The sequence below is a fragment of the Rhinoraja longicauda genome, chromosome 31, assembly GCF_053455715.1.
Source record: "Rhinoraja longicauda isolate Sanriku21f chromosome 31, sRhiLon1.1, whole genome shotgun sequence".
Lineage (NCBI taxonomy): Eukaryota > Metazoa > Chordata > Chondrichthyes > Rajiformes > Arhynchobatidae > Rhinoraja > Rhinoraja longicauda.
In genome coordinates, this window is record NC_135983.1 from 7,362,389 (window position 1) to 7,390,376 (window position 27,988).

The 27,988-nt window shown below is 40.8% G+C and overlaps 1 protein-coding gene across 5 annotated transcripts in view; it reads left to right on the top strand.

Annotated features, from left to right (window-relative positions):
- LOC144608554 (nuclear receptor subfamily 6 group A member 1) overlaps positions 1 to 27,988 on the top strand; it is a 234,437-nt gene that overhangs the window by 181,343 nt on the left and 25,106 nt on the right. For all 5 annotated transcript variants that reach the window (XM_078426490.1, XM_078426492.1, XM_078426491.1 and 2 more), the window contains 2 exons: positions 24,093 to 24,148; positions 25,389 to 25,546. In XM_078426490.1, coding sequence (XP_078282616.1) covers positions 24,093 to 24,148; positions 25,389 to 25,546 — 214 coding nt within the window. The remainder of the gene's footprint in view (positions 1 to 24,092; positions 24,149 to 25,388; positions 25,547 to 27,988) is intronic.

Below are 27,988 nucleotides of genomic sequence, written 5' to 3' on the forward strand. Positions count from 1 at the left end.
CTTCTGAGGCAGAGAATTCCACAGATACACAACTCTCTGACTGAAAAAGTTTTTCCTCATCTCCATTCTAAATGGCCTACCCCTTATTCTTAAACTGTGGCCCCTTGTTCTGGACTCCCCCAACATTGGGAACATGTTTCCTGCCTCTAACGTGTCCAACCCCTTAATAATCTTATACGATTCGATAAGATCCCCTCTCATCCTTCTAAATTCCAGTGTGTACAAGCCTAGTCGCTCCAGTCTTTCAACATATGACAGTCCCGCCATTCTGGGAATTAACCTAGTAAACCTACGCTGCATGCCCTCAATAGCAAGAATCCGCAGGCCACGGTTGGAGCGTCGATCCCAGGCAAGGGTAAGTCCACGGCCCCGCGGTGAGGCTCAAAGTCAGTCTCGAGCCAGGCCTCCAGCTCCATAATGTTAGGCTGCAGAGCGACCGGAGATACAATCTGGAAAACAATCGCATCTCCGGCAAGGTAAGAGATTGAAAAAAGTTTCCCCCTCCCCTCTCCCCCACCCCCCACATAAAACAAACCAGAGAACATTAACACATACTTTCAAAACACGCTAAAAATAATAAGAAAGTCAAAAAGACAGACAGACAGTTGGCGAGGCTGCATCGCTGATGGCGCCACCCGGTGGATTTGGCATCTAGTACTATAAAGGAGGAAGAAGATGGATAAAGAAGGAAGAAGATGGATAAAGAAGGAAGAAGATAAAGGAGGATGTCACTAAAGTGTTCTGTTCAAATGTAGTTTTACTTTCTCTTGTTGGAGGTCAATAAGTAGAGCACGTGGTGAATGCAGATTTGATGATGCTGGATGTCATTGACTATGCACACATACGTAGGCCACCAAAGCATTCTAGCTCAATTCCCTTTATTAGGATAATAATTAAATATGTTGATTCTGTGTCGATCTGCTATGCCAACTGCTTTTGAGCCACTACGATGAATAGAATGATAGCACCTTGGTGCCAAGGCCGAATGACACTGATACATGGGCGCAGCTGCTACATGCTGCCACACAAAATCCTGTGAGCGAATATATTGTGGTTGCTGTGAAAATTAAGGGGGAAAACCATCTGATTTGGTAGGTAACCTTGAACTTCGGTAATCCAGAAAAAACTAACAGCACTCTGCCATTTCACCAGGAGCAGCAGTAGTCTACTGGCTGGTCGGCACAAGCAAGAAGATAACAGGAGTGGGAGAGCGAATGGTCCCTTCCTGAGAAAACACTGCATGCTCCTATTAAGTGGAACCACAGGCAGTGATTTTTGCCATCTCTTTTAGGACAGATTACCAGGCTAAAAGCAAATACACCCCTCTGCAAACAGGGCTTTCACTTTCCACTGTCTTGTTTTAATGTGTGATATTAGCTGCCTGACTCCATCGTGCCCAGGTCTATTTAGTTTAGTTGAAAGATACAGCACGGATACAGGCCCTTCGGCCCACCAAGTCCACACCGACCAGCGATCACTGCACACTTGCACTATCCTACACATACTATGAATAATTTACATTTATACCAAGCCAATTAACCTCCAAACCTGTACGTCTTTGTAGTGTGGGAGGAAATTGAAAATCTTGAAGAAAACCCATGCAGGTCGCAGGGAGAACGTACATATTCCATACAGACAAGCATCCGTAGTCAGGATCGAACCCTGGTCTCTGGCACTGTAAGGCAGTAGCTCTACAGCTACGCCACCGTGCCGCCCTCAGACTACAGTTGGAAACAGACAGATGGAATCGGACAGCACACTCATGGTGGAAATAATGAGCTTGGCTCATAGTCTTGTGAAAAAATGCTGCTGGACTGTTCCATGCTCTTTGACAGTAGTTAGGATTTTAGTCAGGTATTTTATTGTGTACTTCCATTAGCTGCCCCAAGAAGTACTTAGCTATGTTCTGTGCAGCAGAATGTACGTTACCTTGCCTTTATGACTTGGTAGATGTACTATCCTTATCTCCCTGCCTGCTTGTGACCACTCGTGCCTGTCGTCCCTCAATGTGCTGATCTGCCCTGTGTGTTACTTTAAATTATGCAAAGTTACAGTGTCTTATGTGGTGGCCATGAAGTTATGCTTACATCGTCACTGTCTTCTGGCATTCTTATGTATCTGAAGAGAAAGATACAAGAGTACAGATCTGGCACAAGAAGGCTCAAATTTACTCTGCAAAGTATAGATCAGAATAGGGTATAGGTTGAGCAGCTGGTGGTGGGACATCAGAAGAATTGAGTGAGAGAATACATTGCCTTCAGTGGGTCCTCCGTGTCAACAGACAATAGGTGCAGGAGGAGGCCATTCGGCCCTTCGAGCCAGCACCGCCATTCAATGTGATCATGGCTGATCATTCTCAATCAGTACCCCGTTCCTGCCTTCTCCCCATACCCCCTGACTCCGCTATCCTTAAGAGCTCTATCCAGCTCTCTCTTGAATGCATTCAGAGAATTGGCCTCCACTGCCTTCTGAGGCAGAGAATTCCACAGATTCACAACTCTCTGACTGAAAAAGTTTTTCCTTATCTAAATGGCCTACCCCTTATTCTTAAACTGTTCTGGACTCCCCCAACATTGGGAACATGTTTCCTGCCTCTAACGTGTCCAACCCCTTAATAATCTTATACGTTTCGATAAGATCTCCTCTCATCCTTCTAAATTCCAGTGTATACAAGCCTAGTCGCTCCAGTCTTTCAACATATGATAGTCCCGCCATTCCGGGAATTAACCTAGTAAACCTACGCTGCACGCCCTGTCCCCATCCTCAGGCTCAACAACAGACATTCCAGTCATGATGGGGACCAACTCTGGAGGGTCAGGATATGTGCAGTTGTCTTCCTCCATTTAACCTTTGCAGCCTCTGGTTGTGCACCATCTTGTTCGACATACAAGAAGGAAGTATATTATTAATGGTCAGGCAATCAGTTTAAGTAATGTGATTGCATAATAGGCAAGATGTGTAAGCTTGAAGTATGAGGTTTACAGCAGTGCTTGGAATGCCGTGGAGCATAAGAATATCATAGAATTGTTACCATACATAAGGAGACCTTTTAGCCTATCATATTCATGCTAACATTCTACCAGAGCAACTTGTGTGTTCCACTGAGCGACTTTTGACTGTAGCCATGGATTTTTTTTTCTCCTTTGCTTATCTGTCTCAATGGAGGCAGAAGAAACTGTAGACGTTGGAATCTTGAGCAGGTCAGGCAGCATCTGTGCAGGATGACGTTTTGAGTCAGGACCCTTCCTCACTCATGGCATTCCTGAGTATATGAAGAGAGGCACAAGGGTAAGGATGTGGCACAAGAAAGAGCTCAAATTTATTCAATCAGCAAATCGTACATCAGAAGAGGGTAGAGGTTTGGTGTATGAAGAAGGTCTATATCTATTTATCTCCATGGATGCTGCCTGGCATGCTGAGTTCCTCTAGCACTTTGTTTTTATCTAATTGCCTCTTGAAGGGCACAATGGTACTTGCCTCCACCACATATGCAGTCAGTGCATTCTAGATTCCAGCAACACCGTGTGTTTAAATAGAAGTTTTTCCTTATGTAACTGTTAAACATTTTTTTCCCCCTGTGACCATTGACCACCTGCACAAAAAGAGCGGCTTCTCATAAACTTTCTTTGCAATCCTAATTTTCATTTTCATTTCCATTTTGCTTTTGTAATCACTCTGGTTATCATTAATATTTACAACCCAATATTTTTCTTAAGGAGGCTTTATTTTAATTCAGTGCATTGTGTCTATCTTTGGTATAAACCAGCATCTGCAGTTCCTTTCGACACTAAAGCTTATGATGTATGATCACCTTCTACCACGTATTTCAGCATGTGTCTGGATAGCCTCCTGGCTTTCTGAGATACAAAATATCTCTCTTACTTTGTGTCTTTATCCAGGTCTTTAATGCTGCGAACAAAAGGCCAGTTACTAATCTCTCCTTTTTGGCATTTTTCATTATTTCCCAGTTCAACAAAACCTACCAGGCCCTGCTCCCACTATATTGCAGAACACTTTATGGGGTGCTGGTGCTAGCACCTCATAATATTGGTCTTGTTGCAAATGCTTTAAGCCAGGACAAACCAGTAAGGCTGGATGTTGTCATCATGATGAGCAGCTGGCAAATGTTGGGATCTGCCTGAATTGCACAGGTTAATCAATGAATCACAGACCCTGCATCTGTTTTTGGCTGATTTAAAATTTAGCTCCAGCAAATGTAATCATTTAGACAGAAATATTTTCCATGGTATTTGCTCACATGCTCGATGGGTAAGGCAATTTTGTTAGCAGTATTCTGCCATGAGATGGCATTGTGAAGGCATTGTGTTTTACAAAGAGTAGTCACTAATGTTCTTGCCCCAGGTGGTTTTGTGAAGCAAGATTATTATCTATTATTTCTTTAGGAAGTGTCCATTTTCTGTCAAAACAAACCTCAAAAGCATGGCATTTGTTCAGAACTGGTTAACCATGCTGATCTTGAGGCACCCGTTCCCTGCGTGAGTGAACAAGTTTACTTCTCAAATCGTTTTTAGCTATTGTTTGTGCTGCACGATGTACATTATATTCCGAGTGTCACATTTGCCAGGTTCTAGTTCTGAATGCAGATGTTGCAAAGCAAGGTGGAAACAAGATGTTTCAGAAGAATTATGTTTTGAGATTAATGAATTGTAATATCAGGAAATGGCAGAGCAAAGAGTCAAACAAATACACAAATTTAATTTAGGACATGCTAAGAATTTGAGCAATTTGTGTCTTTTCCCTTGTATTTGTTTCAAAAATTTACAATTTTAGTTCTGCCCTTCATAGGAACAAACACATGCACGTACTTTGGACTTCTGAATTTTATGGTACTCTTTCACATGTACAGATGTTCAAATGTTGGGCGTTCATAATTCCAGAGCCTGTATTGGTGTGAGGCTGAGTTTGGAAATCGTATGAATTTAGAAGTTGAGAGATTTTTGTTTCATCTAAAGTTATTATTAGTTATTTCTTTTTGAGAAAATAAGTTGAATTTAGCACTGTCCTTTCTGTCATTCATCAATTAATTTTTATTGCATGTCAAGTTTTGTTTCGTTTGTACGGAACAACTGTACTTGATTTACCAACAAACAGCAATTTTGAAATTGCTTGATTTCTTGTACGCATAGAGCATGCTTTTATGCAGTCATTTTATGGAAGATAACTCTTGTTCCAAATTACCAAATATTACCTTTTGAGGTTTCTTACAATTGGCTCCAAACTTTCATGAGTACAGGCTGTTCCTGGGTAAAGCAGGGTAACAATTTTTACAGGTTGCATAAATTGCAAAATACACAAAATTACTCTGATAACCATACATTCATTCATGGTATTTGAATATTTCATTGAGCAACCACAACTTTCTCAAGTTAGAGATTTCCATGAAGCACAGAAATCAAATGTTAGTTGAAAGATTTTTTTGTAAAATGTTGTTTATCGTAAATGAATCATTACTAAAAGTCTGTTCGGAATAGCATAATGGTTAAATTCCTGGATCAAGTGTCCAGATGTCTGGACTGTTGATGCAGAGATTGTTTTTTAATCATTAGGGTACTCATTGAGTCTAAGCCGACTCTCTGCAGAGCAGTCCATTTAGTCATATTGCCCCATTCATACCCCAGACCCTGTGGATTTTTTTTTCCTTAAATTCCAACCCAATTGCTTTCTCAAATTCTTTATTGACTTTATTCAACTGCCCTTGCATATCATGAGTTCTAGATCATTGTCACACTTTGTATAAAAGCAAGTTGTATTTTCTCTTATGTTGTCCTGTATTCTTGCCCTTCACCTTAAAAACCTGTCATAGTCTTTGAATGATCCACCTGCTGGGAATGCTTCTCTTTCTTTGACCTATTTATACCATCATGAGCCTGTATACCTCGATGACGTCTCCTTTTAACCTTCTTGGTTCCCAGCTGCATAGTCCCAACTTTTCCAGTTTAAATCTGTGGCTGAAATCTCTCATCACTGGAACAGTTCTAGTTGAACTGTTCTGCATTCTTTGGGATCTTTACATGCTTACTGAGGTGTGGCGAGCAGAGTTGGATACAGTGTTCCAGTTGTGATCTGACAGGAATTTAACTGAATTCAATTTGATCCCAGCATGTAAGCTGAGGAATTTAAGTAATGAATAACCCTAGTACCAGTAAGGATTGTCATGAAACTGCAAGTTAATTGTAAAAGCCAAACTGGTTCATGGATGCTCCTCAAGCAAAAAGATCTGCTGCCCTCAACTGGTGTAACCAGACTCAAAAATGTGGTTGACCCTTTAACTGTTCTCTGAAATGGCATGGTAGGCAGTTGGAGTAGAACAGTCAATGGCAGATTAAAAAAAAGAATCTAAGTTTAAGATGTGTTTCAAAAATATTCTGCAAAACAAATGATAGAAGTTCTGGTTTGGAACTAAATTATACTCACTTTACCATTATGAGCGGCTATCACTTGTCTTACAGGACATTATTTACATAATGTGGACAAGCCCTCAGTTCATTTGGGATCTAACCCTAGGAAAATTCTTCAAAGAACAGTCCTTTTGGGGATCGGAACAATGGTTTCTCTGGGTTGAGAAATTTGAAAAAACACGGTCACCTGAAATGCGCTTCCACACTTAACAATAAAAATGTTGTTCTTGTTTGCAAAATATGCTCATGTTTTAATCTCTTTCAGCTGTTGCACAGATTGGTTAAATAACAGTTGGTAACAGACGGAATAAAAATGGAGACAGAATACCAAGATTTGGGGCAGTAACAGTAATACAATGTCATAGTCCTTTTTTTAATGGCTTTTCAGCATGAGGTGATAAAGAATGAAATGCTTGTCACTCCTAAATATCACTCATTCAGGTCAATATTTCATTGATCGTCTTGAAAGAGGCAGAGGATGAGTCCATGCTCAATGTCACTGGTTTTGGTAAGGATTCGTTCTCCGTATCTTTGTTGTGAACTGTTGGTTTCTTCGCAGCATATGGCACAGCTTTGCATCTGGTTGACTGTTGACCTGACTTCTTTGTAGCCTGTTTAGCCTCTCTGTTGCCAGATGGAGTTCACTCTGCCTGCAGATGTGAATGGAAAGGTGTGGGCTGTCACTGGTCTGAATGGCAGTTCACCAGGGGATAACAAAAACTACATAGACAAAAGGATGTCTTGTGGGAGAATTGCAATTTTGATGTTTTGGATACAGCAAAATACTGCAGCATTGGAACACATCCCGACAATCTCATCAAAAAAACAAGAACAAGGAAGCGCCTCAAAATACTGCTACTAATCTTATTACAGACTTCATTATAACACTTGGGTGTACAGCGCACCTGCGACGTGCTGGATGCTCATGTTATTAGGTCGGTACAAAAGAGTGTGTTATAATAGCATCATAAAACAAAATGATAACAATCAGCATGTCAGGCAGCACATTCGGATAGAGAAAGAAGAGTTTATATTTCAGGACACCAATCCTCCTTTGGAACATGAAGAATAAGTATACTATACTGTTGTAAAAAAGTATTTTAAAGAACAGTTGACAGACTGAAAGGGCTCTAATTTAAATAGAATTTCAAAATGTGTCCGAAATAATTCTCTGGTATATAACTTAAGATAACTTAAATGTGTATTAGTCATAAAATTACAAACACAAAGGCTGTGGAAAGTTGTGCAGCTGCTGTATAAATAACATTGTCTTTGTGGGTGTTTTTATGTGTTCTTTATGAAGTCTTCACAAAGTATAGAAAAGAATATAAGCAATAGCAGAATGGAGTGAATACTGTGGTTGATCAACAGGGAGTGAAAAAACAACTGTACTCTATTGCCTTTATCTATTCTTAAAATGAAGCATGCATTCCCTTGTAAAGATTGCCATCTGGTGGGCTGATCAAAAAATATAATTCACCATTAGATTCAGTTGTAAAACCAACCTCACGTTTCCAGGCAATGTAACAAAATATATAAAATATCATATCTTTGATCTTTATATTTCAAGTTCTTTTCAAATAGTATTTGTATATGGCATGATTTTAAATAAGTTAACCCAAGTAAAATTAAGCATATTTAAATAGAAATTAAAAGCATAGATATAAGTTGATTTCTTTTTTAACAATCAAAATGGGATGAAAATGAAGCAAATTTCAAAGTCAATGTTTGTAATAGAAGGATACAAACTTTGCTTCTCAGTTATTCCATTGAAAAACTGAGATATTAATATGTCTTGTTAAATATGGATAGGTGACGTTTCAGGTCAGGACCCTTCTGACTAATTGTGGTTGCGGTGGGGGGGGGGGGTGAGGGGTGAGAAAGCGCAAGAGAGGAGGGGCAAGGCAAAGTATAACTGGTAATAGATGGATACAGATGAGGGGTGTTTTGATAGGCAGATGGTTAGTCACAGGCCAGAGAGGAAAAGATAACAGGCGTGAGACAAAAGGATGGAGGAGTTGAGAATTGTGAAGCTGGAGGAAGGAATGTAGCTGGATGGGAGAAATAGGTGCAAATTCAGGTGAAGTACAGGGCATAGAGGGTGGGGGATACATGGTTAGCAACTGGGAGAACCAGTAGGCCTTGGCAGACTAAGCGCAAGTGTTTGGCCAAACTGTCATCGAGTTTATGTTTGGCCTTGCCATTGTACAAGAGGCCATATCAGGAATAATGTTACTGCTCCAGGATTGTACAGGGTTTAATTTTGTCGCATTACATTTTGATAAGTACAGTTGCAATTTTGTTTATTTACTGTAAATGTTTTTCTAAGTTTCATTACCAGAGATTAAATTAAAGCCTCATTCATATGATTCTGTGCATTTTCAAATGTTTTTAATATGGAATGAACAGGCAATGGATGCTTTAGCTGCGAGTACTATTACAATGATTAAAGTCATTAAGACAGGTACATGGATAGGAAGGGTTTAGAGGGATATGGGCCAAATTCAGAAAAATGGGACTAACTCGGATAGATATCTTGTTTGGCATGGACAAAGTGGGCTGAAGGACCAGTTTCCGTGGTACATAACTGACTCTACTCCAGGATATAACTAGAGAGCCCAATTTTTTAAAACTTATCTCCACTTGTTTCATCTTTACGTGTGATCAAAATATGCCGTGATGGCTTTGGGCCCAAGAGACATTAGTTCAAAAGTTGTTGCTCGTACCTGACCAGTACAATTGCATGAGCCTCATAAATAGGACAACATTGCTTATCTTGTCATTCTCAAGACTTCTAACGTGTGGCAAATGGTGTCCCCATTATGTTACCAAGGCTCTGATATAAGCTTTCAAAGGACCAACTCCCATCAAGTGTAGGGTGTGCACTGTTTGGTGAAACCACAACAGCCTTGTAAATCAATTTGTAGCCTTACTTTTACCTAAAAGATTGTACGGATGAATTAGGACAAATTGCCTACTTTATCAATGTTTTCTGCAATGTTCAGTGTACCAGTTGCATCCCCAGCATGCTCAGCAAGTGGTTTCTTTTGAAATCTTTAACTGATTAACTCAGTCAACATAAATTGCTCATTGTTCTGATGTGACTCGCTATATTTTGGCAGACAAGCAATACTTCAAACAATTTTGCACCTTGCATCCAGAATAAGCTGAATTTTGATCAGTTATTTTCATCATATGGTCAGAGTTCTGCCCAGTCTGATCTTAGTGAATTTGAACAGCGTTTTACAATTATGCAATATAATTTTAAAATCATTTTGGATTAGGTTAGCATTTGAATTTTGAGTGTTTTTGCTCTCTGCGGATACTAATTCACAGACTGGATGTTTCCAATAAATATTTTGTTGATATACATGCTTGGTTGGCCATTTTTAAGCCATAGATATGTTAAATGTTCATTGACATGCGGATTGACATGACATGTCATTCATTGAATATGAGAAAAGTCACAAATGTTATCGAGTACAGAACAGTTATTAAAACTAGAAATGCAAAAGAACATCTGAAACTGTAAAGGTTTAAATGCAACTGAGTGCTTATTTATCACTTTGTCTTTGATTACAGACTAATTGTTATTTTCAGTATTGAAAATACTGGAAAACTGTATTTGATGTTTATGTCAGATAAATTGAGGCTCGGGACATTCAAGAATTCAAAACAAATCAATGGTGCACAAAGCTTATTTCAATCTGAAGTAGGGTCTCGACCCGAAACGTTACCCATTCCTTCTCTCCAGAGATGCTGCCTGTTCCACTGAGTTACTCCAGTATTTTGTGATCTATCTTATTTCAATAATCTGGCCTTCGTGGTAACAGATACCCATCCTCGATTTTCTACTGTCCAACCCACTCACCACTCCCAAGAATGCATATTAACTATTAAAAAGGGAGAAATAAAACTTACTAAATCTCCATTTTGAACTTCCAATTTATTTTAATAACATATTCCTGTTTTCTCATAATTTTGATTGTCCAGTAATTTGAGCTCTGAAATTATAAAGTATACACAGGAAGTATTCTTTCCTTTATATTAAATTAAAAGGTAATTTGAAGTTGGTAGCATTTTATTAAGAGGAGATGTAAAAGCGTGTATATATGCTAGAAGTGCACACTCCAACATGCTTGGCAATCTAACAGATTATCAAGAGCCATTTATTTTTGCAGCAGACTTTTATAAAATGCTACTTTAATGTCCTAGAGTTGAACAGTGTGGAAACAGTCCCTTCAGCTCAACTTTCCCCTCTCACTTTAAACCTATGCCCCATTGTTCTTGATTCTCCAAACCTGGGAAACATATTATGTATAATCACTCTGTCTGTGTCCCTTGTGATTTTTTTATATATCTCAATAAAGATAACTCCCTAATTATCCTGTGCTCCATGGAAGAAACTCCTTGCTTGCTCAACCTCTCCCAATAACTCAGTTCCTGACAACATTCTTGTAAATCTTTACTGCACTCTTTGTAGCTTAATGTCATCTTAATGTCATCTAATGTCATCTAGCAGGGTGACCAAAACTGAACACAATACTCCAAGTCGAGCCTTATCATCATCTTGTAGACCCGTAACATAATGTCCCAATTTCCATACTCAATACACTGACTGAAGAAGGCCAGATGTCTAAAAAGCCCCTTTGCCACCATGACTACCTACGATGCCACTTTCGGTGAACTGTGTACTCATACTCCTAGCTCTTTCTGTTCTACAGTGCTCCCCAGGGCCTACTGTTCGCTGTGAAGATTCTACCGTGATTTGACTTCCCAAAATGCAACTCCTTGCACTTATCTGACTTAAAACAAAATTTGTCATTCTTCAGCCCAGCTTTACCCCGGCTCATCAAGATCCTGCTGTAATTCTTGATTACCATTTTCACTGTCTAAGATACCACCTATTTAACTGTCATCTGCAAATTTGCTAACCATAATTTGTACATTCTCAATCAAATAGTTGATGTAGAACAATGGGCCCAGTATCATCCCTTGAGCACTCTACTAATCCATTCTGAAAAACAACTTCCCACCATCATTTTCTTTGTATAAATGCATTGGTACATTCCAAAAGAAGTTGTCCATTTTGAAATGACTTTTTTTTTCTATTTTATACTAAGATTGATTAGTGTTCAAGATCACTCACAAGGACTAAGAATTTCCTTCAATAATTGGGAAGTCTATGACAATTCTTGCCACTAGGTGGTACAGTGAGCAGTAAATGTCATCGCAATCACCATTTAATTGTGGTGAACCTGTACAGGTGGAAAATTAACGTTATGTCAAAAATATTTTCTTACAATTAAAATGATTGGATAGAATAATAATTTGAGCCCCATGTGCTTGTAAATATCTAACCTATTAATTTTCTCTAATAGTTGATCCAAGGAGTATTAAGTATGCCAGCCAGCAAAAACTGACATGTCTGATCATAAAGCATTGCTAATGGGCAGAATTCCCTAATTCTCGAGTTGCACAACAAAAAAAATAAATGCAGAAAGGTTTGGAGCTCCGTTTATTGATGCAAATCCTTGGCTGGACCCAAATCTGAATTTGCAATTTTATCAGTTATATCAAGAGTTTCCAATGAAAATAGAACAGATTTTTTAACATAGTATTTAAATTTAAATAATAGCAGTATTGTTGTGAAGTTTAAAGTAAGTAATTTTAGTCTTGAAGATGAAATGTGGACACCACATCACCATGCTATATATTAACAACTCACTTTAAAAACACCAGTATATATTAATATATAGTGTTATTGAACAGCGAGACCTTAGGATCCAAATACACAGTTCCCTGAAAGTGGTAGACAGTGATAAAGAAGGCGTATGGTATGCTTATTTTCATTGTCCAAGGCATTGAGTATAGGAGTTGGGATGTCTTGTTATTCTTGCACAAATTGTTGACTAGGCCACAGTTGGAGTATTCTAGTTGTCATGTTATAGAAAGAATGTCATTCAACTCAAGAAGATGCAGGAAAGGGTCACAAAAATGTTGCCTGATCTGGCAACATCTGGAAAGAATGGAGAGGCCGAGTCTATTTTCTCTGGAACAAAGATCAGTGATCTTGGAGGTATATAAAATTATGAGTGTTATAAATATGGTAGATGGTCAGTCGTCTTCCTAGGGTAGAAGAGTTTAAAACAAAAGGACATAGGTTTAAGGTGAGAGGGGAAAAATTTAAAGAAGAGCTGAGGAGCAGGCCTTTCCCCACAGGGTGGTTGGAACATGAAATGAACTGCCAGTGGCAGTCGTAGAGGTAGAAACAATTGCACCATTTAAAAAATATTTGGGCTGGTAGTTGATAGGAAGGGTTTAGGAGGATATAGATCAAGCACAGGCATATTCGATTAGCATTGGAAAATCAAATCACAAAATTATTTGTCAATGCACATCTTCATGTATCTAGATAAACAAAGCCTTGGTATTTCTGTGGAAATGTCTATATATACTTAAACAACACATTTACTCTCAACAGGATAAATGAGGCATTGAGGACAAATGAATTGCTTACTCTGCAGTAATGCACAAAAAGAACCATATGCCCCTTGGTCAAGTTTTGGTATTTGTCCGGCTCGATTCTGTTTAGGTTTCTGATAATTATTAAACTTTTTGTGATAGTGTACCTGTTATTCGAAATAGAACCCCTGTTTGATCCTTCCCCCAATCCCCAAGCCCTTGTCTGAGGAAAAAGCATTGAAAATATCTGATTTTGCTTTGCATTTACCAGCTAATTCACTCAATTTTGAGGTATTTCTACAAAGATTAATTGGCTATTATCACATTACTATTTCTGACAGTTTGCTAGTGCACATTAGCTGCTGTGCTTTCTATGTAATAGTAGTAAAATATCATCAATATTACATTTGGTTGTAAAGTGCTCTGATGTGCGCATGCAAAACTATGGCATATGGGAAACAAAACTGGCAAGTGACTGGAAATACACGTCCTGAGGGCTTTTGAGTTATGGCAGCCTGTTTCAGAAATTTGTCTTGGCATGGTTTGTTTCGGTCTATAAATAGAAGCGCTGTTTGTCAAGACAAATGCGAGTGCAGTGAGAAGAATAAGACCTGGATAAAACAGCCTATTTATAGAAGAATGAGAAACACAAAAAGGCAAGACAGCTATTTAACCTGTAACATCATCCACTAACGTTGTTGATCCAAAGAGTGTGTTAATTTAATGGTCTGCATTTAACAGCAGATTGGCAATTTAACAGTTTTAGGTAATGAAAAGCAACTTCATTCGAATAAAATTCTGGCTTGAACTATCTGATAAGGTAAAGTAACTTTCTGAATGATTGAGGAAGATCAGTGAGTGCAATATCAGTATGCTCTATGTTCTAATGTTAAACCATTGCAAATGTCAGTGTTCTACTTGTAATATAATTAGAGTTCAGATCAGCAATGTGCAAGATACATCTTCTGGATGCACTGGGACGCATCCTCAGTGATGTGACCTGGGGTCATCGGGTGTTCCGGGTCTCACAACATCAGACACCCTCGCCCAGGCTCCGACGCGTCCCAGCAGCAACTGCCCACGGATCAGCCCTCTTAATCCAAAGCCATCTAGTGGCTTTCTCTGCGGCTTAGTTTGCGGATTGAATGGCCCTCTTCTTTGCCGGCCCCGTAATGCCCAATTGGTTGAGAACTTTGCAGAGTGAGCGACCTGCAAAGACTCTACAGCCCACCTCTATGGGTTCATAGCATGTCTTCCAGCCTCTGTCCCGGCACATCTCCACCAGCTCCTGGTACTTTGCCCGTTTCCTCTCATTTGCTTCTTCCATAGGCTCTTCCCAGGGCACTGTCAGCTCCAGAATGATCAGCTGTTTTGTCACTTCGGAGGTGATGATCATGTCTGGCCGGAGTGATGTTGCTGTGATGTGCTGCGGAAATTTCAGCTGTTTGCCCGGATCGACATGCAGCTGCCAGTCAGTGGCCGTGTCGAGGAGGCCCCCCTTGTTTTTGGTTGTGGTCGAGGCTTCTCTCCAGCTTTGAAAAAAGTGATTGATTTTTTCGGGGCATTGTGGTGTTTGCTGCTACTGATGGCAGTGGCTCTGCTCTCAGCAACCACCTTGAGCACCTGGTCATGGTGCCACCGATAGCGACCTTCGCCAAGGGACTTGGGCTGAGGAGATGTTCTAATGATCCCCTTCCAGTGCAAAGTGGGCAGGAAGGTGTCACGCTCTTGCCCCAGACGTGGAGGTTTGCTGGGCTTGGTAGGGCATCGTAGACAGCTTGGACAATGAACCGGAAGCGCTGGAAATCTGCCTGCATGACGTTTGACCAGGTAATCCTGCGCTGCGGTCTGCTCTCCCACCTTGTCCACGCTCCCTGCTGCCTGAGGCCCACCATCCTCTCACACGCTCTTCCTCCACACCTGCTCGGACCTCTTCCTGGATGAGATGGTGTCTCTCCTTGCCCTGGGCATTGCCAACTTGGGTCTTGGGGAAGTATGCCAAGCCCGCTCTGCCAGTTGCTATGACTCCCACCAATGCCTTTTGTCTTAGGCGTGACTGCCACCTCCACTGCTTTCTCCGCCCACCATTTCCTCCCTGTTCTCGCCTCGATGCCAGCCGATGACACCTTTTGGTCCCTGGAGTCCCTGTACTGTAGGGCTTCTCTTGTCCGTGCCACCATAAACTCTTCAGTGAGGCCACTGAATGGGAGCTGCAAGATATTACTGGTCCCGTACAGTGCTGCACTGTTGAGGCTGCGGGGAAGGCCAAGCCACTTGCGAAGAAAGCCACTCATCTTCCTTTTGAGGGACTCAACTGTGGTCAATGGAACAGTGTAAACCAGGAGAGGCCACAGGACACGGGGCAGGATGGAATGCTGATAGATCCAGGCCTTGAATCTGCCAGGCAGGCCTGACTTGTCGACTTTGGTGTGCCAGGCTTCAAGGTCTTCGATGGACTTTTGAATGGTGGCAGAGTCTTTCAGAGTTGCGTCAAAAAGCTTCCCCAAACTCTTGACAGGTTTCTCAGTGATGGAGGGAATGGCAGTTCCGGATAATAAGAAGTGGAATTTGTCCGTCACCTTCCCCTTCTTCAGCACCATGGACCTTGACTTGGTTGGCTTGTAGGATCCACCTACTCCCTGGGACCGATGTTGTGGTGATGGCAAGGTCATCCATAAAAGCTCTTATTGGGGGCTGTCGTACGCCAGACTTGGTTAGGGGGCCTCTGCATTCCACCTCGGCCGACTTGGCCACCATGTTCATGGCAAGAGCAAAAAGAATAACAGAAATGGTGCAGCCCGTTATTATTCCTTTTTCAAGCCCATGCCAATCTGATGTTTCTGACCCAGAAGTCACCCTCAGCCTGAAATTATGGTAATAATCCAGGATCAGGACCTTGATCTATCTGGGAACATGGTGGCGGTGTAGTGCAAGCTCAACCAGTCTGTGCGGCATGGACCCATAGGCATTGGCTAGGTCCAACCACAGAACAACTCGGTCGTTTCTGTTTTCATCGGCGTCTCTGATGAGTTGTGTGACTACTCCAGTGTGCTCCAAGCAGCCGGGAACTCCAGGAATCCCACCCTTCTGCACTGAGGGGTTCATGTAGCTGTTTTTTGAGGAGAAACTCAGTTAATCTTCGGGAGACAATGCTGAAAAACACCTTTCTTTCCACGCTCAGCAGCGAGATTGACCGAAACTGATTGATGTTCTTTGAGTTTTCCTCTTTCGGGATCCAAACTCCCTCAGCGCACCTCCACTGGTCAGCAACTCTCCCTCTTCGCCATACCACCTTCAAGATCTTCCATTGGTGTCGAAGGCACTCTGGGCAGCGCTTGTACACTATGTATGGTATGCTACTAGGGCCTGGAGCAGAGGCTGAGCCTCGATGACCTTCTCAACCTCCTTCAGACTCGGCTCCCTCAGATTGAACTCTGTTGTTGGGGGGGCTGGGCTGATGAGAGCTTTGTTGGGTTCAAGTTCCTGTTCCCTCATCGGATCGCCCAGGGTGTCATGGAGGAAGCGATTGACCTCATCTGTTGAGCACATGAAGCGGCCACTGCGCTTGTTACCCAAGTAATCGCCTGGTGAAGCCAAAGAGATTGGCAATGAATGCAGCTCGCTTCCTGGCTCTCTCTCTTCCTCTTCTCCTGTGCCACTGCTCTGCGGAGGGCCATAAGCCTTTTCCTAAGGATATTTCGTAGGTCGGCCAAGGCTTGCTTCTCCTCTTCGGTAGATGTCTTGTACTGGTTTTTGAGTGTTTGAAGCTCCTGCAGCAGTTGATGTATTTTGGTGGCTCTGCGGTTCATGGTGTATGTGGTAGGCTTGGTGTTGCCTTTCTCACCATGGCCAAATCGTTCAGAGGCATAACTGACAATGATGGCAGTCATTGTTTGGAGTCGGCAATCTGCATCTCCTTTGGCTGTGGGGGGCTTGAATTCTGGCTTGAACTATCTGATAAGGTAAAGTAACTTTCTGAATGATTGAGGAAGATCAGTGAGTGCAATATCAGTTTGCTCTATGTTCTAATGTTAAACCATTGCAAATAATAATATAATTAGAATTCAGATCAGCAAGACTATTTATTGAAGAAATCATGTAAAATATTGGATATAATTGAGAAAATTGACCAGCAGTAGTTCTCAAGACAGAGGAAAGCAGAAAATGATGAAACAAAGATTTTTTTAAAACGTTGATCAAAAAGGGAATCAGGAAAAACGAAAAATTTCAATTTTTCAGAATGGCATATTATATATATTTTTTTATCAGCAGCTGTTGTGAAGTTATGTTTTTTTTTCTCCCAGATTTGTGTTATCAGTATCTGATGGCTGAGAACATCTTGCAGTCAGGCCCATTTCTGATCAGTTATTTGGCAACACTTGTGTGGTCTTGGAACTCTAATTGCAAAAAAAAAATCCACACATAGCTATACTTGTAATATATAAGCAGTCAAAATGCAGTCCAAAGACTAGGCGACCTTTTGGCCGAACACTTGCCCACGGCACGCCAAGGCCTTTTGGATCTTCTGGTTGCTAACCATTTTAACTATCCTTCCTTTTCCCAAACTGACCTTTCTGTCATGGGCATCCTCCATTGCAATAGTGAGGCCACATGCAAACTGGAATTAACAGCACCTCGTATTCCGCTTGCATAGCTTACAACTTAATGGTATGAACATTGAATTCTCCAATTTTAGGTAACCTATCTACAAACACTCCTCCTCCCCTTTTCCCCTCTCTTCACTGTTCCCCACCTGGATGCGCACCCATTTCTCCATATCCATGTCCCTTCTCCCCCCAACCTATATTCCTTCCTTTGGGTTAATATTTCACGCCTGTTCTTTCTTTATCCCTTTATCTCACAGTCTGTCTTCTCATCTCTGGCCTTTATTCAACCATCTGCCAATCTAAATGCCCCGCTGCCTGGATCCACGTATCACTCGCCTGGTTTTGTCCTGGCCACACCTGTCTTTCAGCTTTCTCCCCACCACTACAATCTGTTCACAGAAGGGTCCCGATCCAAAATGGCGACTATCCATGTCTCCAGAAATTATGCCTGACCCCCTGAGTTACTCTAGCACTTTTTGGATTTTTTTTCCTCAACAGGGAAGGGTTGAGATCACTGCTCTTTGGGCATCGAGAATGGGGTTAAATTCTTGCTGTGATGCAAGATCGGCGCACTTATGTTTTGTCATAGTGTAAGAAAATAACTGCAGATGCTGGTACAAATCGAAGGTATTTATTTCACAAAATGCTGGAGTAACTCAGCAGGTCAGGCAGCATCTCAGGAGAGAAGGAATGGGTGACGTTTCGGGTCGAGTCCCTTCTTCAGTCTGAAACATCACCCTTTTGTCATAGTATGATCAGGCTAAAATCTGTGATGCCTTCTCTCCTGAGATGCTTGCATTAATAGAGCAAATTGTTTCAGTCAATAGATCTCAAACAGTAAATAATGTCAAGATGGTGCAGCTGGTAGACCCGCTGCCTCTAAGCATTAGAGACCCTTGGGTGCTATCTGTGTGGAGTTTGCATGTTCTCCTGTGATCGCGTGAGTTTCATCTGGATGTTTGTTTCCCCTTCATATCCCAAAGATATGTTGGTTGGTAGTTAATTGGCAGCTGTAAATTGCCCCTAGTGTGTAGGTTAGTGGTAGAATCTGGGAAGAGCTAATGGGAACGTGGAGAGAGAAAAAATTGGATTAATGCAGCATTAGTGTAATGGCCACTTGGTTGGCCAAAGGTTTTTTTTTACAAACTGTATCTTTCGATGACTGCCAGCTTTAAAATTAAAATTCCCTTTGATGCAGATAATCATTAGCTGGCATGTGTGCAGCCTGAATATTACCCGTCTGTCTACGCCTGAATGTTATTTAGATTTTACTGCATGCACAATTTCTATTTCAGCAGTGGTCAATTTTTTGGGAGTGCAGCATGAAGTAAATTCTTAATTTGTATTATCAGTTATTATTACATTGAGGTACACATTCTATGAGAGATGAAGTTCATGTTTTAAAATATTAGAAATCATTTTATAAATGCAAACATTCACACGTGCATACCGTTTGTATGATTTTTTTTGTGGATCTGTTATATAAATTGTATTATTCTTGAAGAATATATCCTGACATTTTTTAAGAGCGTTTAGTTCCTATAATATAATCACGTAGAAAATATTTTTGTAAATTTTAAAATGTTACTGCTTTAATTTTTTAAAGTTGGTTTTTTGAAACTTGACTGTGACACATTAAGTGGCGAGATACTTAGTTTCACAGCTTTTAAGAAAGGCAAACTAAACAAACCACAGGGGCTGCCAAGGTTATGGATGACCTGAGTTATGGAAATATTATTTTTGAAACTTCCATACATTTTATAACCAAAAGATAGAGAGGACCAGATCTGTTATGCTGGCTTTCAATCTCCCCTTTTTTATTTGCGCGCCATATTTGTTTCTGGTGAGGGCAGGAACTATGGATTTGAAAAAGAATCCATACTATTAGAATGGTACCCCTGTGACAATATCATATCTGTCCTCTCCTTTAACTGACCCACCCCAGCCCACTCCGAGAGGCATACAGGTGTGGACACTTTTTTTTGCAGGTACAGCCTGGCCATGTCCACATTCTGTTACCTACGAGGTCATCAGATTGTGATGGTTTAATCATTTAGGTTATTAAGAAGACATAAAGTGACGTAGTTTAGCTTGCTATGCCAGAGGTGTGTGTTGATTTGTGAGGTATCCGATTCCATGGTAGTGCTGGCACTACTGAAAGTATCTGAAATATAGGCTGTACAACCCGAGTTATTTATGTGGCATGGTGTTATTAATGCAATCTCCCAAACAATCTCTTTAAAGTTCCTGGGCAGGATAAACCACATTATATTTTGCCAGAGATGGATTGAGTGAAAGTTTTGTTTGGAGCTGCATCTAACTCCAAGATCTTGCTTCTATTTTTTCTGTGAAGGATAATTATTGTTCCTAATTAATATGACTAAATGTCATCTGTTGTAAGAGTGCAAGTATAATGCTTCTGTTCAACAAGTCTTTCTGTGGCAATGTGCGCATGATTCTGGAGTATGGACACTGCCCTTGAATTCTTTCTTCACCTTCTTCAAACCCCCCTTCCAGTACTTAGAGATACCCTATCTTTAAAAAATGGAGAGGGAACCTGGCTGCCAGTCCTTTACCTATTGTTGACAGGTTTCTTTTAATTTTAATTTGAAAGGCGATTTGAGATTCAAATTATTGCCATTATTAATGGGTGTTAAGAGTCCAGGAATGTGCATCATGGCGGTATTGTACGTGGAAGCGAATTGTCGGGTTAAGGCTGCCGTTGAAAAAAAAATGGTGTAAGATGATGTTGTGTTATGAGCAATCACCTCCAAGTGGTCAGCTATTGTAGTGACTGGTGAAAGTCAATGATCGAAGAACTGACTTTGTGTGTGCCTCCAATTGTTGCTGCACTACATTAAGGAGGTTCATGTGTTGTCACCTGCCTTATCTCTCCTTTTGTTGACATTGAAACTGATTAGTGATTCGATGCAAGGATCCTCGATGTAACCATGTGACTGACCTGGCGTGTCAAACGAACAGCATCACCTGGAAAAATGCACAAGGTGAAAGAGTAACTCAGCGGGTCAGGCAGCATCTCTGGAGAAAATGGATAGGCATTGTTTCAGGTTGGAACTTTTCTTCCGACCTATTCTGGTGGGGGAGGGAAGAAAGTTGGAAATGAGGAGGGGCAGGACAAAACTTGGCAAGTTCAAGATGGATGCAGGTGGTTTGGGGTTATGGGTGGGGGGTGGTGGGCTGATGGTTGGACAAAGGCCAGAGATGAAAAGACAAGGTGTGAGATAAAGATGGTTGTGAATTGTGAAGCTAGAGGAGGGAATGTAAAGAGAAGAGCAGGGGGAGGGGACAAATGGGTGCAAGCCCCAGTGGAATATGGAAAGGGGGAGGGGTGGGAGAAGGGGGAAGTTTAGGGTTAATTACCTAAAATTGGAGAATTCAATGTTCATGTGGCCTCACTCGCAATGGAGGAGGTCCAGTATAGAAAGGACAAAAAGGGGAGTTAAAATGTTTAGCAGCCAGGAGATCCAGTTAGGCCTTGGCGGTCTGAGCACAAGTTTTTGGTGAAGCGGGCATCGATGCCGGGTCTCACTGACGAAAAGAAGGACACATCGGGAATACTAGATGCAGTAGATGAGGTTAGAGGAGGTGCATGTGGACCTCGTCTCACCAGGAACGACTGCTGGGAATCTCTGGATGGATGTGAGGGAGGAGGTATAAGGACATGTGTAACCTCCTATAGTTGCAGGGGAAAGTGCCTGGGGAGGGTTGGTTTGAGTGGGAAGGGATGAGGGAACTAAGGAGTTGTAGAAGTAGCGGTTGCTGTAAACGGCAGACAGTGGTGCGGATGGAAAGATGTGACTGATAGTAGAATCATATCATATCATATATATACAGCCGGAAACAGGCCTTTTCGGCCCTCCAAGTCCGTGCCGCCCAGCGATCCCCGTACATTAACACTATCCTACACCCACTAGGGACAATTTTTTTTTAACATTTACCCAGCCAATTAACCTACATACCTGTACGTCTTTGGAGTGTGGGAGGAAACCGAAGATCTCGGAGAAAACCCACGCAGGTCACGGGGAGAACGTACAAACTCCTTACAATGCAGCACCCATAGTCAGGATCGAACCTGAGTCTCCGGCGCTGCATTCGCTGTAAAGCAGCAACTCTACCGCTGCGCGGTAGATGGCGGAAATGTTGGAGAATTATGTGTTGGATGTGGAGGCTGTGGCATGAAAGGTGCTAACCAGGGAAACTCTATCCTTGTTCCGTATGGGGTGCGAAGAAGTGTGAACTTAACAACGGAACACAGAGGTAACGCTGGTGAGGCATCCATCTATGACAGCAGGAGGGAAACCACATTTACTGAAGAAAGAGGACATCGCAGTTGTCCGAGAATGGAAAGCCTCATCTTCGGAACAGATGAGGCAGAGACGACGTGATTGAGAGTGGGGGATAGGGTATTTACAAGAGGCAGGGTAGGAGGATGTGTAGTCCAGATAACTATGGGAATCGGTGAATTTGTAGTAGGTGTCGGTGTTTGTCGATATACCAAATCTTCTAAGGAAGTAAACTTCTTCCAGTTTCTCAGTTTTTAAATTCATGAACTACGTTGAAGGTGCACTTACTTTTCATCTTGTTAAGTGCTGCTAAACCTTTCTAGGTGCTGGCATGAAAATTTGCTATAAACTGTCCTCAAGGAATTTTAAAAAAATGTTAACAAATTAAAACAATTCCAAATTATATCATTTAAAAAATTCAAGCTCAAGTAAAAGAATTAAAAATAGTAGCAAACCTCTTCCACAAGCTGCGTCCCTATTCAAATGAACAATGTCTCTGCATCCAGCATGATCAAAGATTCTCCAGAGTGATGCAGGAGAATCCAGGTAGGATCAGACTCCATGTGATCCAGCACTAGAGCACAGAGGCATGTTCGGCAGCATTTTCACTCATTATGTCCCGGACCCACAGAGGTCTGGAAAATCTGGGACGTTCGTCGTTGGAATGGCTTTTGAATCACAGCTACTGTCAATCAGATTTGGCTCAGTAAAAATCTAAAATCTGAAATAAAAAAGAAATTGCAGAAAACGCTCAGGATTCACAGAAAAACAAACAGAACCAGAGTCCCAACCGTAGATCCTTCATCAGTTGGGTGTTGGACTGGGGGATGTTCACTGTTTCTCTTTCCATGGATGTTGCTTAGCCTGCTAAGTGTTTCCAAGATTTACCTCTGTCTTGAAGAAAGAGGTTCCAATTATAATAATCATTGAGAATATATCTTAACTGGTTATTTGGGAAACAGTTATTTTTGCTGCTGCTTGCGATTACTGGACTACTTTTGTTTTGAAGATGGTGATATAGAAAAGTATGTGCTCTTGGAATATGATCAGAAACGCCAAGGGTGAAATACTAAATTCAAGATTCATGTCACAAATTGCGCAATTTCTATTTCAGCAGATTTCAAATTTTTGGGAGTGCAGCATGAAGTAAATTCTTAATTTGTATTATCAGTTATTACATTATCATATCATATCATATATCTACAGCCGGAAACAGGCCTTTTCGGCCCTCCAAGTCCGTGCCGCCCAGCGATCCCCGTACATTAACACTATCCTACACCCACTAGGGACAATTTTTACATTTACCCAGCCAATTAACCTACATACCTGTACGTCTTTGGAGTGTGGGAGGAAACCGAAGATCTCGGAGAAAACCCACGCAGGTCACGGGGAGAACGTACAACAAACTCCTTACAGTGCAGCACCGGTAGTCAGGATCGAACCTGTGTGTCCGGCGCTGCATTCGCTGTAAAGCAGCAACTCTACCGCTGCGCTACCGTGCCGCCCATACATTGAGGTATACATTCTATGAGAGATGAAATTCATGTTTTAAAATACTAGAAATAATTTTATAAATGCAAACATTCACACGTTTGTATGATTTAGTCTATGATTTTTTTTGTGGACCTGTTATATAAATTGTATTATTCTTGAAGAATGTGTCCTGACAATTTTAAGACCATTTAGTTCCAATGATTTAATCGCATAGAAAATATTTTTGTAAATTTTAAAATTTTACTGCTTTAATTTAAAAAAAAATTGTATTTGGAAACTTGACTGTGACACATTAAGTGGCGAGATACTTAGTTTCACCACTTTTAAGAAAGGCAAAGCAAACAAACAACAGAGGCTGCCAAGGTTATGGATGACCTGAGTTACAGAAATATTACTTCTGCAATTTCTCCCAAATTGCAGGTTGAGTATGCAGAGACGTCCAATGTGGATCGCTATAGAAAACGGACCACAATACAATATAATACTGAGAAAAAATGTAATTGAATCACGAAGGGAAGGTTTAATTATTTTGCACAATAGGTTTTTATCTTGTTTTTGGTGGAAGCTGTTCTTTTGTGACTTGTGGAAAAATTAGTTTACGTTCAATTCTCTGGAACAGAACCCTTGCATGATCTGAGAACCGCCTGCACTTTCCTGCAATATTTGAAGAATTCCATTTGAAAGAATTCTGTTCTGAAAGATTACCTCTGAATAACATTGACAGAAATCTAATCATCTTTTTCCATTTATAATCTAATAGTTAAATTAAAATCAAAGTCAAATTGTTTAAAAATGTTTTTCAGCAATCAGGGAGGATGGAATGCCAGGAGGTAGAAACAAAAGTATTGGTCCTGTTCAGGTAAGTGTTTTATCATTCTTGGGAATTAAACTAGAGAATAGTAGTGCAAGAACAGTTTTATTTAATTGTTCCACGCTTCCATTGAGTGAATTTAGGAGTAATTGTTCTCCATGAATAGAATGTATTATAATTAAACCTCTCTCCTTGCAGATTATTGGATTTAAATAGCTTTTCCCCGATTGGTTCCACAACATGATGTAGAAATCAATCTCTTCTGCACTCCATGATAACATGCTCCAGATGATAACTAGTCAATATGCAAATTAGTCTTCTGTGATTACCGTCCTGGCATTACCATTAGGGGGGCTTGTGCACAACTCCACCAATTTTTTCAACCCCTTGTTCCTTAGCTCCACCCTTGACCTTACCACATGATTTTCTGCATTAAGATCATTCTGTGCTACTCACTTTCATATCAAGGCTTTCTTGCCTCCTCTACTATTTACCTGTCCCAAATGTTAGAAGAAATAGGAATTAGAACAGCAATGTCCATTCATAATTATTTTCAGCAGGTAAGTTCCCAATTGAAAATGCAAATCATATCCAAACCTTACCGTATAGTATTAATCAACCTAAAATCAAATATGTATTGTAATCCAGTACAAGATTTGATATATTAACTGGGCATATAACTGGCCACCCAAAAAAAAGACATCATGGTGGTGCGTATTTATAAAGAAGAAAAGTTTGTTTTGGAAAGTTTATGATAAAGGGACAGAAGCAGAAGAACAGTGACCTGTTTACATAATAGCAATGGTTTGTCGTATCGTAAAGCCGACATTAACCAACATTCCCAGTGTCTATAGATGCCGAGGGAAAGCAATGAATAGGTCCATTATGTGAGCAGTTGAAATCATCCTCGTATACAAAAAATAAATACCTTGTCGGCATAATGTTCAATTATAGGAGTTGGGAAGAAACCTATCTTGAGCCATTTTACCATAAATGGTCTGAAATAACTATTGCATTTTGCATGTTCTTGTATCGATATGAACATAATTAACTGTGGAACATTAGGGATGTTTGCAGGAAATGTAATGTAATTTTCTTTCTGCACACCAACACCCTCTTCATTCTCTCCCCACTCCCACATCTTCTAATCTCTTTCTTCACCATCTTATCAACATTGCATGAAACAAAGAAAAGGTTTCATTTTAATGTAAGGCAGCATTCACAAAGAAGCATTCATTTTCACTGCCAATCAATGTTGCAGCTCGAAATACTTTGCTGTGTATTTCAGATATCTGAAGAAGAGATTGAAAGAATTATGTCCGGACAAGAATTTGAGGAGGAGGCGAACAATTCATGGAGTAACAATGGAGACAGTGATCACAGCTCCCCTGGCAACGGTATCTCTGAGGGGAACCAACCGTCACCTGTTTCTACTCCTTCCTCAAGGTGGGAACAATTGAGATGAACATGAAAATAGGATCATGAGATAAATGTTGAAGTATTTTTAATTTCATATTTGCAGCAATTCATTTGTATTTATTTAATCCACTGTTTCCCAAAGGAGAAGATTCAAAATTCACATGCTTTAGTATTGATTTTGAAAATAAATATTATATGGTTTGTGTCTTGCCACTTAGATCTCAATCTACTTTGCTTCTGTTGAAGTAAAACAATAGACAATAGGTGCAGGAGTATTCGGCCCTTCGAGCCAGCACCACCATTCAATGTGATCATGGCTGATCATTCTCAATCAGTACCCCGTTCCTGCCTTCTCCCCATACCCCCTGACTCCGCTATCCTTAAGAGCTCTATCATCATATCATATCATATATATACAGCCGGAAACAGGCCTTTTCGGCCCACCAAGTCCGTGCCGCCCAGCGATCCCCGTACATTAACACTATCCTACACCCACTAGGGACAATTTTTACATTTACCCAGCCAATTAACCTACATACCTGTACGTCTTTGGAGTCTAGCTCTCTCTTGAATGCATTCAGAGAATTGGCCTCCACTGCCTTCTGAGGCAGAGAATTCCACAGATTTACAACTCTCTGACTGAAAAAGTTTTTCCTCATCTCCGTTCTAAATGGCCTACCCCTTATTCTTAAACTGTGGCCCCTGGTTCTGGACTCCCCCAACATTGGGAACATGTTTCCTGCCTCTAATGTGTCCAACCCCTTAATAATCTTATGTTTCGATAAGATAATCTTATATGTTTTGATAACAAAACGTATTAAGAAATAGAATATATATGCAGGAAAAAAATGGCATTGAATACAATTTAGCAGCTTCATTCATTTCCATGTACGACGATGACACCAAGAGTCAAGTATTATTTTTTAAATTCATTCAATAAATTGACTGATTGAACGATACAGCATGGTGACAGGACCTTCGATCCACCAAGTCCACGCTAGCCATCAATCACCCATTCACATGTTCTACATTTTCCCACTTTCATATCTACTCCCTACACATGAGGGGCAATTTATTGAGGCCAATTGACACACCCACATGTCTCTACAGATATGGGAGGAAACCGGAGCACCTGAAGATAACTATTGTGGTGATAGGGAGAGCATGCAAACTCCACACAGACAGCACCTGAGGTCGGGATCGAACTTGGGTCTCTAGTGAGGCAGCAGCTCTACAACTTCGCCACTGTTCCGCCCAGAAAATGCACTTGAGTGTTTTAATTAAATGTTACTTTTAAATTCAAAACGTTATCTTTGATGACTTTTCGAATATTTGTGAATGTCAGCAGCATGAACAGACATTCAAAAAGTTCTTTCTGACAGCTGGTTCTGCTTGGTGGCCTGGCTTCACTGGCTGTCAAAATTCCAAAGGGCCTTGCTGATTAGGTTCTAATCAAGCATCTGGCTGGTGTGTTAGTTATATTGTCCTTCAGTGAGCTGACTGTCGGCTAACGCCAGTTATGTCGGAAATGTACCCATTCAGAAGGTGCTGCAGGTAAATGTGGGTGTAGGAGTAGCAATTTGCAGCTTGGCTGCACTCCATAGATTATGGATTCTGGGTGTTTAATAGGGCTATATGCTACTTTAATACAACATAGATTTTATGAAATAATATATTTTGAAAAGATGTGAGGTCCTCTGCTCAGGTTAACAAAACAGACACGTGTTTGATCCGGATGCAAAATATTGCCCTGAATGTGGAATAGCCATTCAGTTTTTAATAAGATTTGATTGTGCAAGGTTAAAAAAAGACCTATTTGTGTTGAGCATAGATTCAATTAGTTTTGCAGCATACAGTATTTCCAATTTGGTCAAACTAAATCACAAACACATACAGCCAGTCAAAAGATGGCATTAAGTTGGCAGGCTTGACAATCACATTCATCCACAAAGTTGAAAACTTGCATGTTTGGTTTAAAAGTAAAAGTTTGACTTGAGGTTTTTTAATTGCCAGTTTTTTCCCATTTTAATATAAAGCAGCAGCATGTTTTAATAAAACAAATTTAATGGGCTTTATTTTTAAGAACCTATGTTGACCTATTAAGTCTGTGTTTGTATTTGAGGGGAGTGTGGGAATTTCAGGAGTTGTTGCTGGGCTCTTCCTACTTTAATTCTATTCTTTCTCCCTTTTTCCCAACTGCTCATGACAGTTCTAACGCTAATGACTCTTTAACAATTTGCATTTCTCTCCACTTCCACTCCACATCAGAAAAGCTTCTTTCTTTTAATAGAGTATTGATCAGTCACCTTCACTAACACAACACACCCTTCACCTGGCGGAATTTGTTTCTACACTTAGCTTTTTCATTAATTCCATTCACTTTCTCCAAATCAAAGGTGCAGCTATGGACCCAGATTGAACAATGCCTTTTAATGAGATGTGTGGAATGTTACTTGGGCCACCTCTATT